The following is a 14,966-nucleotide window of genomic DNA, read 5'->3' as shown; positions in this document are numbered from 1 at the left end:
TCCCTGGAAGGGCAATGGAAATATTACCAGTTGCCAAATGCAAATGAAGCACATCAACACAATGTTGAAAATGACTTGCGCCTTCAATAGCCTCAAGAGCAGTTGCTAAGATATGAAAGTGATTTTATGATCGAGCCTCATTGGCACACATGTTCTCTCTTTCCTTTACTCACACTTTCTTTCCACTGACGCCAAGCCCTAGGGCCGGCCTCCCGTCATCGAAGGCCAATTACCGTGCGCCGAGCAGACGAGCCTTCGTGAGCCCTGATTTCACTGGTATAACATGCCGAACTTCGATCACGTGACGGTTAAACGAACCAACGACTACTCTAGAGAGAGAGAGAGAGAGGGAGAGAGATCTTGTGAGAGCTGTATGAGAGAGAGAGTGTGCGAAGACAGTGCGGTGGAGTTCTATTGCCATTACGCACTATTACGCACGGACTTCCAGGAGAGAAGCGCTCAGCTTTAAAGGAGCGGGGTTTGGATTGCTTGCATATACAGGTGAGTGTGTTGGCGATTTGCTAAAAGATACTTGTTTATATGTGACTGTGTGTCTTCTGTTGATCCGTGTTGTGTGCAGTGAAGCGTGGCTCTGATGAAAGACATGCATGCACGCAAAGCTGTTACCGGATGATACGTAGAAATATTTAGCGAATTGGCGCAGTATTACAAAAAAAGAAAAAAAAGTAATCCCGTGCCTGTGATCGGAGGAGCTGTCAGCCTGCAGCGTTAAACATGCCGTGAATTCCGAAGTAACCTCCACACCTAACTAAGCACGCAGCATGGTTAAGAGCAGGAGAGCACCATGCTGTCAAAATTCTTGTTTGATGTTTAATGGCTGCAGGGTTACTCTAGGGCAGATCGTTTAGACGTGGCCAAACCTATCTCTTCCAAACCCCTTTTTCTCCCCCCTCCCATAAGGTATCACGTAGAAGCAGCAGCTGCAGAACACCAGACCCTCAATGTCATATGATGTTACCTTGTTCTGGCCTGAGATCATACATTAGATAAAAGTTCGTGTGTGTGTGTGTGTGTGTGTGTGTGTGTGTGTGTGTGTGTGTGTGTGTGTGTGTGTGTGTGTGTGTGCATAACAAAAACATTTTTTTGTTTTATTTTTTTTCTTAGGATCTCTGCACTTGAAAACTTTTTAAAAATTTTTTTTATTCTTTTACAGAAGAGGGCGCACTATCATTTTGTCTCTAGTCCCGTTTTCATGCAGCCTTTTGAAGTTTTAAAGGGGGATTTCAGAGTTGCGTTTAATCATCATAAGCCACTCACTGCATGTAAGTGGATTTGTGTCTAGTGTTTTTTTTTGTTTTTTTTTAATCCACGTAAATGTAGATGTGGTGCATTGTTTTTCTGGCATAAAAATAGGCACTAAATCCCTCACTCTTCCTGCAGTGGCACCGATTGACTCCAAAACTGCAGAAAGCTTTTGGGCTCTAGCTTTACATTACACAGGAAATCATTCCTGCCCGTGGCCATCTCCCTATACAACTCATCCACTTAACACACTGTATACTGCAATAGCTACACCCTTTTGCACACGCTCTTCCTCTTATTCAGCTATTTATCAATAAGTGACTTATATGTATATAAGTCATGTATATATTATATATATTGTGTCTATTTCTTACTTAGTGCATTGTCTGTCTTGTTAATGTTTATACTGGAGCACTGTAACCAAAATAATTTCCCCTAGGGATCAATAAAGTATTCTGATTCTGATTTAATGTCGAATATCTGCCGTATTGAAAATCTTATTGATACAAAATTTCAATTGGTGTCCTCTTTGAGACAAAACCTCTGCAAAGGACCACAGGTAGAAAAACACATTTAATGACCATATGGCTTTAATGTTAGAAGAAACCGGAAACCCAAACTCCACATGGTCAACTTGAAGTCTGAACCAGCAGCTGCAGCATCCACGCTCCCGCACACATGCACAGTCTTTAAATTCCACTTCTTTCACACATGATTGACTTTCCTTTTGAAGTGCCATCAGCTGCAAACCTCTTGAACAGGCAGCAGGTAGAAACCACAAAGAATAGGAGATCATTCTCAGTCTGTTAGTGCTGGTTTACTTATTTGTTATTTTTTCTTGTTAAAAAATTAACCTCATAGACAACATTGCTGTGTTTGTGTCACGCTGGAACTTTTTAGGATTAACCATCACCCAGGAACACAAGCCTGTTAAAAGTTCCATTTCATTAAAATTGAACACAGTCTGAGCAGCTGCCACTAGATGAGGATTGTGGAGAATCTCTTTCAATTTCATACCTAATAAACGTAATCATTTGTGTTTTGTAGGAACAAGAAACACGCTTGAACGTTCACAACAGCCCGATCTTCAGAGCAGAGAGAAGCAAAGCCAGCTGCCATTCATCCGCACAGGAATGGTTGATCACTTACCATTTGGTGAGGAGACCTTCCTGTATTACACCGGCTCCCCAAAGTCTGACTATAGCTGCCTCTATTGCCACACTAATGGTGGCATCATGGTGACTGACGCGTGTACCTACCACCACCACCACCACCTGTACCAAGGAGTGACTCTCTCCTCCTCTCCTCGGCTCTCTGAGGACGACCTCAGTGACTCCTCCAGCCCTCGTTCGTCCCTCTGCTCCAGTCCCGAGTCCTCGTCCCCAGTGTCACGACATGTCCTAAGCTCCAGCTACAAAAGCAGGAGCAGCAGGAGCAGTGGGAGCTGCAGCTCCTCGGGAGGAGAGAGTCAAGACAGCCTGCTAGACCTCCTGCTGTCTCAGGCCTCCCACACCACCTCATTAAGTTCTAACACCAGCAACAGCAGCAACACTCTTTCATCCTCTCTGTGCCTGTCCTCTCCACCTTCCTCCACATCTTCTTCTCCTACTGTTCCCATTTTACCTACGGGGCTGGCTTGGGAGCAACAGCTGAGTGTTCTGCAGCAGCAGGCCAAAGAGGATTCTTACGAGTTCCCAGTCTTCCTCGATGAGTTGCAGGATCCTGCGGCATTCCTGTTTCAGCCCACTCTAGAGGAGATTGAGGAGTTCCTAGAGGAAAACATGGTTGTGGCAGTAGAAAAAGAAGAGGAAAGGTGCGATGAGATGATGTCCCCAACATCAGAGGATGTAGATGCAGAAAATTCAAGGACATTAGCAGGAGAACTAGTGTCACAGAACTCGGATCAAACTGTGCCTGTGGCTCATTCTCCATTCTCCTCCCACACAGAGACCAAACATGCACCATGTGCATCAGACATGGACAGCTCATCATCATCGGTAGATGCTAGCTGTGTAACTAGCTCTGCCACCAGCCATGCAGAAGGGATCAAACAGGAGGAGTCTGGATCACTGCCTTCCTCATCCGAAAGTTCCAGCTCTGCTTCTCATGTGCCTGTCATCCTACAAATCCAGCCTATACAGATCAAACAAGAACCAAACTCCAGCGCCATTTCAGAATCTGACACACAGAATCCTGAGAAATCCCAGTCCCAACAAACCCTGGCCCCAACTGACATCAAAATAGCTCAGCTCCTGGTTAACATTCAGGGGCAGACTTTTGCCTTAGTGCCTCAGCTGCTTTCTTCAGCTAACGTCGCGAGCTCAAGCAAAGCCGGGATCACCACTTCGTCCAAATTTGTCCGGATCGCGCCGGTGCCCATCGCAGCTAAACCCACAGGGCTTGTGGAAGGTGGGTTAGGTGGCAGTTCGGCTACAGGGGTGCTTTCTGGAGGTCAGAGGTACCAGAAGAATGCAGTCGCAGACCTTATTAAGATGCACAAGTGCTCTTTTCCTGGCTGTAATAAGATGTACTCCAAGAGCAGCCACCTTAAAGCCCATCTGAGGAGGCATACGGGGGAGAAGCCATTTGCCTGCACATGGCCTGGCTGTGGATGGAGGTGAGTGGGACCAAATGTTTTTATAGTAAAGCTGGTATGACTTCAAATGAAGTGAAGAGCAAGCCAGCTTCACATGACACACATTCAATTGCTTTAGCCTCTTATAACATCCACCAGGTAACCAGCAACCCACCTAGGGTTAAGAGTAGGGAGTGAGTTAGGTCATGCCCCCCCCCTTTAAAGAATTTTCATCTATTTGGATCACCCAAATGGAAAAGAAATCATGTAATGTCAAAATGAATGTATTAAAGTTCATTTGTAAAATTTCCTATTTAGCATGTGGTTAACCAGTTACATGGTGGATACTAAGAGGTTTAATGTTGCATATAAATCCGTATCTACACTACAGAGATTACAATAACCAGGATTATCGACTTCCACTCTATAGGATACTTGAATACTGTGTACAGACTTTAATGAGGTACCACAGTGCTACACATTAATGTGTCATGTAATGAAGAATACTCTACTGTCAGGTTAATACTGATAAGAAGTGATACTCTAGGAAATGTAATCCATCGAGTGCAGCAGCATTAAGCTGTCTTATTGTCCTTTTTGACTTCTGAAATATGCTAGAAGGGTTTTTTTGCTTCTTGGAGGAAGAGCAAATTGTTCCACATCCTTTATCTGTCTTTGAGGCATCTTTGATGTCCCCACGTCATCTGAAAGAACCAAAAATATCATTTTACAAGAGAGTGAAAACTTTAACAAGGGTATAAATGTATGTTAAATGCACAGAGAGAGGATTCAGGAACCTCTGTTTGATTAGTTTATGGATGGGAGTGAACGGAGGAATGGGTCATTGTCAGGGAAGCTGCACTCAAGGCTTTTTTAGAAGGTTACAATTTGTTCTTTTCTACATGTTGGTTGTATCCCGGCTATCTGTGTGTTTTTCTACCGTGGTAAAATTGCAGATTAGATAGAGTGCCTTTTGAAGCTGTCTGCATGCAGACTTTGTCCCCTGTTAGTTATTCCATTTGTTTGCTCACTGTCTGCAACCACTTTACTCCTGTTCTCGCAGCAGAGCATTAGTGCAGAATCAAGTTTAAAGTTATCAGTGTAGGATACAAGGTAAAAGTCTAATTTGCTGCAAACTGAGTAGCTTTTCCATGTTTAAATCATGGACTAGATTTGAATAAGAAATCCTTACTTGAACTCTTTGATCTTTGGTGCAGTGGTCATTTATTTCAGTCGTTGCCCAAGAGTGTGCATATAGAGCCTTATAGACAAAGGCCAGCCTACATTAGGGCAAGCATTGGTAACATTAAAATAACTCTGCTAAGGATTTGAAGTAAAGGGTAGATTTAAATTTAGGTTAAAGTTAGAGTGAAAAGGTTAATGTGTTTTTGTCATGGAGTGATATGTTGGATATGGTGGTCCAGCTCAGCAGTTGTCCGGTGCAGAGTTACACCTGCAATCAGCACACACTGTGAGGAGGCCGTGCTACAACTATAACCATTAAAAAAACATGTCAGACATTTTTTAACAACATTATGGATGGACAAACATCCAGGTATTTCTATATCAAGTTATTGTGATCTGTCACTTGTTATGTATGTAATGATCTCTTTTTTGGAGTCTAAGACATACTTTTTCCATGTTTTCCATGCTATAGGCATTTGTCCTTTGGTAACCTGTATCATTCCATCAAGCTTGCTGATGAAGGACAGATGAGATGAGTGATACGACTCTCATGTCTTGGCTTTATAGGGAGGTTTTAAGGCATCCAGGGGAAACTTGATGAGGTCACTGGACCCGAGCACTCACTGGAAAGCAACAGTTACAGCTTGTGGATGTTAGTTTTCTGCTTTTTCCTCAGACCAAACAGATGAGATCAAAAGCACTTTTATTAGTAATCTTGAAAAGGTGCACTTGGCTAGCTCTGCCCTCCTTTTCAAATTTTAATGCTAAGCTAAGCTAACTTCTGATCTGAAGCCCAAAATGAATTTGTATCGAGCTTTGTTTTGCTGCATTGCTGTGTTATTGTTATCAGTGGCAGACATATGGACGTAATGCATGTAATCAGTTTGCAGATCACTTGAAACTGGGGATACCAACGTGTTAGTTTTGTAGTTCAAGTAATCGGTTATTTAGTTACTCTTTACAATAATCAATGTGATGCTGTTAAAAATTTCTTCACATTTTTGCTCCTTGTGACTAAAAAGAAAATCTCAGGAATGTTTCCAATCATACTGTTGATTCAGTGAGCGTGATCAGGTGCTAAGACAGCTGAGTGCATGTTAAAGTAGGACATGCAAGCTAAGCACTCACCACGACTATGCTAGTGGCAGTGAGGTCCACCGAAGAGGAGAAAGATGCAGGTGCTACAGCTCAGAAACCAGCTAGGTGTTAGATGGAGTTCTCATTTCAGGGAAATTAATGAGCTTGTTATGTGGTGGAGAAAACTCTGCTGATACTTATTTAAACTTTAGATCTTTTTGTTTGGATTACGAGTGTATTTTGACAGAGTGTGGCAACATTAGCCATGTTTTTCGATTGGTCAGGTGTAATGGTGCACTCGCTTTCATTTATGACTGGATTTAATCTGTATTGTCAGGAAATGCAAACACTGAGTACTACATGTTTCTTTAAGTGATCCTAAATGTTCTTTCAAAACTTCATCTCCAACGTCTTTACGTGACAGCAGCAGCAATTTACTATATTATAAAGTTACCTCTTCCACACTCCTCTCCCTCTGAGTCAGGAAATGGACGTGAAGTAAGAAGTCAGGCTCCCTGTACCCTCTGTAACCTTAGAGTAGATCCATGTGTTGGCTCCTCTGAAGTAGACAGGAGAGGTATTTCATTGGCTGGATTCCCACATATAACTCAGTCAACATTATATTCCTTCCTTTGCCAAACGGTTTTCCTTTTTAAAGCTTTTTGGAATTTTTTTCCCCTCTTGTGACCATCTGGTCACATGTAAACACTTAAATTAGCACATACATACAAGCAACACACGCACACACACCCATACACGCACACAAACATGGAGCATTTTCATCTCTGGCCTGCACTGAGGCTCTCATGTGAGGATTGTGTTGAGAATCTGGGCTGGAACCCAAAGTTTGCTGTAAAAACACTCCAGCGTGTGCGTGCTCGGCATCTGTCATCAGGGCTGTGGCTTGTTGTCTTTGTCAGCTGATGCATTCATCATTACAACAAAACAATGTTGGGTGGTGACGGGGCTGTCACAGTCAAACTTAGCCTCAGATTTGGACACTTAGAGCTCAAAAGAGAGACAAAGGGAAAGGAAGAGAGGGTGCTTAGTTTATGATCCATCACTCACGAAGGGTTGTTGATCTGGCGGGGACCACAGTGGATGGAAAGTTGCTGCTATTCAGCTAGATAAAAAGATAATATCTATTTTGCAAAAATCCTTCAGAAGAGTTTCATGGCCTTTGTGTTGGTTAACATGTAGTAGGCATACCTATACCTATATATATGCCAGCATCTGTGTTACTGTTTGTTACCGCCACACCTTTTAGGCTGTTTTCTTTGAATGCTGCTTTGGCGGAAGATCTAAGTTCAGGGACAAGTTAGAACAAGACCTGCGTGTGTTTCCCACAGGGCCCACGCTGTTATGTATACTATGTGTTGTGCAGCTCCACGCCAAGCTGCCCCAAGGACTTGAGGCACAAAAGCCACAATCCTCAGTGAAAAGCACAAACTCACGTAATCAAGAAAATTGCCCCTAATCCCAACCTGTAGCACTTATGAACTCGCTGAACTCACTGAGCTTGAGGACACTCTCTCTCTCTGTCCACAATCTGTGACATGTAAGCTGAGAAAAAGTGACATTGCTAAAATTGTAGACAAAGAACTATAGCAAGAATGGGCATGAGGTGGCGAGAGAGAGAAGGTGGGGTGACAAAAGAGAACAGGCGTTACGCCAAAGAACATACATGTGAGGAGAGTGAGGTTGAGTAATTGCATAACTCCTGCATGAATGTTCTCTTGAAAGATCTTTCTGGCTACAGTACATTATGCTATAGTTCTTATAGGCTCAGCCCAAATTTAGTCGTAGAGTACACATGTATGGGTTCTACCATGCCCAAGCTTGTAGCTGATATAGTAATGCTTTAGGGTTTAATGCTTGCATTCACATCATCCAGCAATTACCAAGAGTGTAGTCGCATAAAGAAGAGAACGTAAAGACATGGATCAGTATTTATTTCTGTTTACTTGACATGTTCTTGAGGTAGGGAGAACTAGGTTAAAAAAATCCCACTAATCCCTTCAACACAAAGGTAAAAGACTTCAGTAGACAGTCTATCACAAAATTAATGTTATTCAAGGCTCCAATAAGCCATAACTGTCTGTTAACAAAACTGAATGACTGTGTGAAATGTAAAGAGGTACATGAGGGTGTCAAATGAAAAGAAACCTGTCATAGAAGTTTCCATTGGCTCGTTATCCAAACTACAACTCTTTCCTTATTTTGCTCTGCTGTGTCTTCTACTGTAGTTGTGCAACAAACAGATGAGCTTGTTAGCTTTATAAAATGGCATTTTATAACTGCATTCAGGGCTACAAAGAGATGAGCAAATCATCCCTAGCTGTAGTATATACTGTAGTAAACATTGTGTTTGTGTAAGAGAGCTAGAAAGACACCTTTCATTTGCCTCTTTTCTGTCGCTCAGTTAACTTTTCAAACAGCCTGCAACAAAAAGTGTTTTTCACACATTTGGAGAGCTTTGCAACTTGATATCAGTAACTGCGTTTTGTTTTACCTAAAGGTCCTTTGTAACATGGTTAGACAATAACTGGTGAATGTCATAACTTTTAGTGTCAGCCCCATGTGCTGCCCCCAACAGACCATAAAGCAAATAGTTATATGGTGCGGTTTTACTGAATACAGTCACAAAAAAGAAAGTACACCCCAGTATTCACTAGCGTGCACAAACACCTTTAACAGCAATGTATGATAATGTGTGACTTCATCATTATTATTGTTACTGTGGGGGAATCTGGTCTGACTCTTCGTTGCTTCAGTCCATTGAGGTTTGCAGGCGTTCGTTCATGCACAGCTCTCTTAAGGTCAGCATGTCAGTCATGTTGAGATCCACACATGACTGGGCCATTGTAGCACCTTGATTCTTTTCCTTTACAACAAAAGGATCATTGTCCTGATCCATGATCCAGTTTAGGCCAAGCTTTAGCTGTCAGACTGATGGCCTTACATTTGACTCTGGAATACTAGAAGTCCAAACCTCCGGCTCGGCAGTTGGTATGAGCTGTGTTTGCTGAAATGTTGTTTTTCTAGTTGTTTGGTTGCATTTTTTGCATTTTTTTCCAGACACGGTGATGTGCATTATGGCCTGACATCTCCACTGTGGTTTCATCTGTGCAAAGGATATTGTTTCAAAAGTCTTGTGGTTTACTCAAATGCAGCTTTATAGAGAAAAGGCTTTCTCCTGGCATCCTTTCCAATTGTAGTGTCATGAAGTTTAACATTAAACATGCTAACCAAGGCCTGTAAAGTCTGAGCTGTAGCTTTTAGGCTTTTTGCAGGTACTCTGAGCACTGGATGATCTGACCTTGCAGTGAATTTGCTGGGAAGTCCATTCCTGGGAAGATTGGCACCTGTCCTGAATGTTTTCACTTGTGACCAGTCTTTCTCTTTTTAGAGTGGTAGGATTCAGATTGTTTGGAAAATGGCCACAAATGGCCAACACTTTCTAGATTCACTGGCAGCAACAGATGCTTTTTTAAAGATCATTGCAGACAGGTTAGCTAAAACATTTCTGGCTATTGTGTCACCTTGGCACCTGCCTCCTACTTACCATCTTAAAGTCTCTGAAAGCTGTAAGGGTGTACTTGGCAAATATTCTACCTGCTCAGGACAAACATGTTAGCATTGCCACCTTTGAGCATATTGGCTCATTGTGTCTCACATAATAGCTATTATGGCTGCAGACTCTTTTGTTACACTGGGGACTGATTATCTGTACTTTCTGGAGTATTATATGAGATTATGTGGGACTTGCAATAGAGAAAGAGCTCCATATCAACAACATGAGTCATCTTGTTTTGTTTTAAGATTCTTGCTGTCTCAGATGCCACTGCTTAGCTTTGTAAGCTCTGTCATTTACCTTCTTTTTATGACTGGCCTATTAAAATGATGAATAGGCCAGTTGTGTAATACATGTCTACAGTGGAAATGGTTTGAAATAACTGTGAGTGACATCTTTACATCTCTGAATTATCGCCTTCATGTCTACAGCCTGCCTCTGCTCCTGGAAATGTGCTAGAAAATCAATCTGTGTTGCAGATTGTTCAAATCTTAACAGCTTTACTAATATATACGGAACCAAATCAAGGTATAAAGGCACTGCTCTGTCATCCACTTAACCCTTCACTGACTTGATACCCAAGCTGGCCGAAGCCCATAGAAACCACAGCGGAGCAGGCCAGGAATAGACTGGGTTTGGATTTACAGTGCTCATGTGTTAAGCTAAATATGGGATGGCTCTTTAACTTCAAGTCGCAGGGCAATACTCACATCTATCAGATTACCCTGAAATAAAAAAGGCTGGCATGGCTTTTATATCATTTGGCAGCTTAAAGCGTGACTACATTAGTTTGTTTTTAGTTTGTTTTTAATATATATATATATATAACAATAGCTGTGTACAAACGGATCACATTACTGATAGTAATAATAAAATGGAACATTTGGAAGCACTAATGGGAAATTATTATAGCCAAATGTTTTTAATGTACAGCGAAATTTGATTAATTTGTTAACCACATGCTGGGGTTCCTTCCAACAGGTTTTCTCGATCGGACGAGCTATCCCGACACCGCCGCTCCCACTCAGGAGTGAAACCATACCAGTGTATAGTCTGTGAGAAGAAGTTTGCTCGCAGTGATCACCTGTCGAAACACCTCAAAGTCCACCGCTTTCCACGAAGCAGCCGGACAGGACGCTCTGCAAATGGACCCCTTTGACCCTGCTCTGGCAGCCTGACAGATATGAGGGAAGGGGAGGGAATGTGACGAAAGACAGAGGAGGGTGGTGGGGTGATAGTCCAGATGCCCTTTAAAGGAGTTTGCGCCGGACTCCTTTTTGCCCAAGTGTGTTTATGTTCAAATACGTGTGCGTGACGTACACTCATGGTACTGTGATAATTTATTGGGTGACGAGGAAAAGACTGTAACGAACTAAAACAGAAAACTGTTACTTGACAAAGCACCCTCACAGGTGGAATAAGCTTCTTGTATATTACAACTTTATTCTCAGATATTTTAGCTAACCTAATTTGGAGAAAGATCTGCTATTTTTTACATGTTGGGGTGTGTGTTATTGCTATGTTCAATCAAAAGCCTTATATCAATAAAAGGTATAACACTGGTGGGTTGGCTACTATTTAAAACTAGGGATGCTATAGCGACTAATTTGCTAGTTGTTTAAACAAAAAAAAAAGGAATCAGATTAGCTGACTTGTCTAAAAGGTAGAAAACAATGAAAACTTAATGGACGAGGTTAAACATTGGCTGTATCTAAGAGCTATGTGAAACTTTCAATCGCGTTCCTCCGTGATCAGATTGCATTTTAAATGTCTCTGACATGTGTGGAATTCTGAGCTGTATGTAATGTTGCACACAGATACAATGATTAGTTTGCCATTAGCTTGCATGCTAGCACAGGTGACATACAACCATTCATTTTCTGCGTCAAAATACTGCTGAACCAAGCTGGTTAGTGGTAATCTGGTTACTTTCCATCTTGCTACCAGGTGTACCAGTCTGTGTAACTGACTAATATTTCTGGTGCTGACTAGCAATAGCAGTAGGATTTAAACATCTAGTTGACTAGTCACATGCATCCCTGTTTAAAACCTCCACTTTTTATACTCTTCCTGGAGCCAAATGTTTTGAAAAGTAATACTAGCAAAAACTTACTGCTTAATGGCTTGAATTTCATTTGTTGCATAGCAACAAGGGCTTACTGGGCATACTATTAGGAAGTAATGGGGACTATTAAGGTCTTGGTTTAATTCTTTCTCAGTAGATAAAAAGATACACCAACATTCCATTAGCTTTGAATAAGTCTCTTTGTTGCCTTAGAGTCTGTTTCGACCTCAAACACAAGAACAAAGCTCAAGTTGATGTTGAATTACTGCTCACCAACAAATATCATGTAATTTGCACTGATACACATGACATTTTTGGTTGTCTGCCCATACTGAGAATTCTGAGAATTTTGTGTTATCTTAATGCGGTCTGACTCTTTTTGATTCATCTTGTCAAAAAATTACTTATCGTAATAATTGTAAATTTAATGGCCTTTATTGGATCAAAGCTGATGACCCTAAAGCCAAGCTTTAAAACGCTGTCTTTGTTCATCTCATGAAATGTCACAACTTCTGTTTAATGATTTTGTTATACCATATCAGTTATTACTTAATGTGACTTTCTTTACTTTATGTCACTGCTGTCATATGATACAAGATGGTAAATCTGCTGGCATCAATGTGAATCTTTTGTCTTGCCCCAGATTTTTTGAACATCTGAAATTAAATGAAATCGTTACCTGTCAAATTGAGTTTGTCTATTTGGTAGCCAGTTATTAAGGCTAGCACCAAGGACACCAAAGTAAAAAGATTAAAGATAAGCTATGTTGTTTTTGCTAAAGAACTGGCCAATGCTGTCACATGTTGCAATGACAGGATCACAGTACATATGAAAATTATAAGTACCTTCAATCGTTTATCATAGTGCATAGCGTAAATGATGTACAATTACAAAACAGTAACTAGCATTATAAAATGTTAGCTAACATCAGCTAGTGTTAGCTAACTTGTATTAGCTAATAGTGACCAACTGCAACAGAGGCAAAATACCCAAGTACGTATTGCATTTTTAAAATCAGTGCTTTATCACTGAAGACTTAATTTGTAAGAGAATAAATTGTTAATTAATTAATGTATGAAATATTTTGGATCTTGCTTAAAGAGGCATCAAATAGATATTGTCCTACTTTTCTCCACAGATTAAAACTTAAAAGAGCTCAGTTAACTTTCCATTGAGAGTGGAAAATTAGTGTCATTGCAACATCAAATGCCACATCTAAAGGGAAATCTTCATGAGTAAGTTTTCTTACTTTGGTTGTGCCCAAACATGAATTTACAGCACATTTTTCAGAATATATACCATTTTCAAAAGCATTCAAGAAACACTATTGCTGGTCTTGAACATATCAATTCTTCTAAAAGAGGTATTGTACTGTAAGGAAGCAGTGACTGTTAAGCTTTTTTTTCATATCTCACTTAACTGAGTAGATTGCTTTAATCTCTTATTCTGAATTTCCTTTGAATTAAACCAAATATCATAGGAGGAGCTCAGAGGAAATTTCTGTGCCATAAAGTTGAGAATTATTTGACAAAATTCACAGATTTGAAACAGATTTAAAATGCGGTTTTAAGAAAGACTTTTGTGGTTTTAGAAATTAATGATTTGCTGAAACCTGCAGTGATTGTCAAACCCTTTGTAGTCTTTGGTTTGCCACCAGTGACGCTATATAAAGGAAGTATGTTAACTCAGTCAGCCATTCCTTCCATGCAATTAGAAGAAACACTTTTCAGAAAGAGTGTCGTACGTGATCCCGTGAATGTATGTAAATACTTTATATTCATCTAAAAGAGAATTGAAATATTCTTCTAGTGATTTCTGTGATTGTGAAAGATTTTTAAAACTGTAAAGAAAGTGTACATAACATGATAATTCAAATATATTGTTTTAAAATTAGTTGACTTAGTGTTTGTGAGGTCTGTACACAACACATACAATATACTTATTACATGTTTCATGATGCATTCTTTGTAAGAAGTCAAAAAAATGCATATCAGCAACAGTTTATTTACATGCACTTGGCTTAACATTGAAAATAAAACAAATTGAAATTACACCTGAGTTGGAAATAAAATTGTCCGTGTGTTATGAAACACTGAAGTCATTTTCAGATGTGTTCTGTACATACCTACAACAAAAAAGCTAAAAATGTTATTTTTTGCTTTTGTTCTACAATGTAAAACATTTACAATAAAAAAAACAAACAAACACGACTTGCTTTTACTGTTTAAACAGCCAATAAGTGTTTCATTAGATTTTTTTAATATATTGCTTTCCTGATGTTTTTGCTGAGAGACTTTCAGTCACATGATACAGTAAAAAATGTCAGATTTGGGCCACATTATTTGGGAATGACAAAATGAATTTATTTCTGACTGCATGTGTGCATTTATTTTAAGTGCTTTTAAGAGTAAAGAGTAAAAAGTGTTGACACTATCAATATCTATAGTTGTTGTTTAGTTATAAGATTGATATAGTCTCTAGCTAAGGTTTGCTTATGCCATCTAATATTAGCTGTAAGTGATTGGCTTTACCAAACCTAGGCTTGCTGACTTGAGTGAGTTAATTAATTAATTAAATGTCACTGTAGTAAATTACTACTACAATGTCAGAATACAGCAAGATAACTACTTCTAATAGATAGAGCATAATAGACCAATTAAGCATGAGTTAGATTTACAAGAGTGTATAAGTAATCATCTTTAAATGCCCCAGGAATCAAACTACCAATTAATATATAATCTGGTCTTCCTCCTAAGCTACAGTTAACCCTGTTAAATATATCTCATACTTAATAAGGACAAAGTGTTGCATATTAACAGAAATATTCTGTATATATTGGACAGACCTTGAAAACTCAGTCAAACATGTCTGGCTCTGAACAAACGCACAAAACCACATACATCCAAAAATAGCCAGTGCCCTATATTTGTCTCATACTTTCTTGTGCACATTTCTGTACAATGGTTACACTACAGTACTGATGTATAGAACTTAGATCAACTGTTTTGGTTCCGAATCATTGCGCTCTTCAATTTTTTGTTTTACTGACAACAGGTGATTCACATATAAAAACCTGTGCTAATGTGCCCAAAACCAAATGATAGGTACAGACAGTGAGCTAAGTGTTAAATAAGTGTGAAGTATCTAGCAACTACAAAGCTAATAATTTACAGCGTTATGTTTGCCAAAGTCCATATAAATAAGCAATAGATCGTATGTAACAGATG

General features: G+C 39.9%; 1 protein-coding gene across 2 annotated transcripts; it reads left to right on the top strand.

The window, feature by feature from the left end:
* The first annotated feature begins 332 nt into the window (after nt 1-332).
* On the top strand, nt 333-13,939 carry LOC101470285 (Krueppel-like factor 15). Of its 2 annotated transcripts, XM_023153953.3 has the most exons (4): nt 333-501; nt 1,175-1,283; nt 2,311-3,880; nt 10,656-13,939. In XM_023153953.3, the coding sequence occupies exons 3-4, from the start codon at nt 2,397-2,399 to the stop codon at nt 10,831-10,833; spliced, it is 1,662 nt and encodes a 553-aa protein (XP_023009721.1). In that variant the 5' UTR covers nt 333-501; nt 1,175-1,283; nt 2,311-2,396; the 3' UTR covers nt 10,834-13,939. The 2 variants fall into 2 exon arrangements, with proteins under 2 accessions (XP_023009721.1, XP_004570065.1); XM_004570008.5 differs by lacking the exon at nt 1,175-1,283 and having other exon boundaries at nt 334-501.
* Nucleotides 13,940-14,966: the final 1,027 nt, after the last annotated feature.

This window comes from Maylandia zebra, linkage group LG20 (assembly GCF_041146795.1).
Source record: "Maylandia zebra isolate NMK-2024a linkage group LG20, Mzebra_GT3a, whole genome shotgun sequence".
Taxonomy (NCBI): domain Eukaryota; kingdom Metazoa; phylum Chordata; class Actinopteri; order Cichliformes; family Cichlidae; genus Maylandia; species Maylandia zebra.
This window is presented reverse-complemented; position numbering and strand designations above follow the sequence as displayed.

What these genes read in the sequence shown, in the direction of transcription:
- LOC101470285 (XM_023153953.3), top strand. Translation starts at nt 2,397, where the DNA reads ATGGTTGATCACTTACCATTTGGTGAGGAGACCTTCCTGTATTACACC. An exon ending in TGGCCTGGCTGTGGATGGAG is followed by an intron (nt 3,881 to 10,655) that starts GTGAGTGGGACC and finishes TCCTTCCAACAG; the next exon opens with GTTTTCTCGATCGGACGAGC.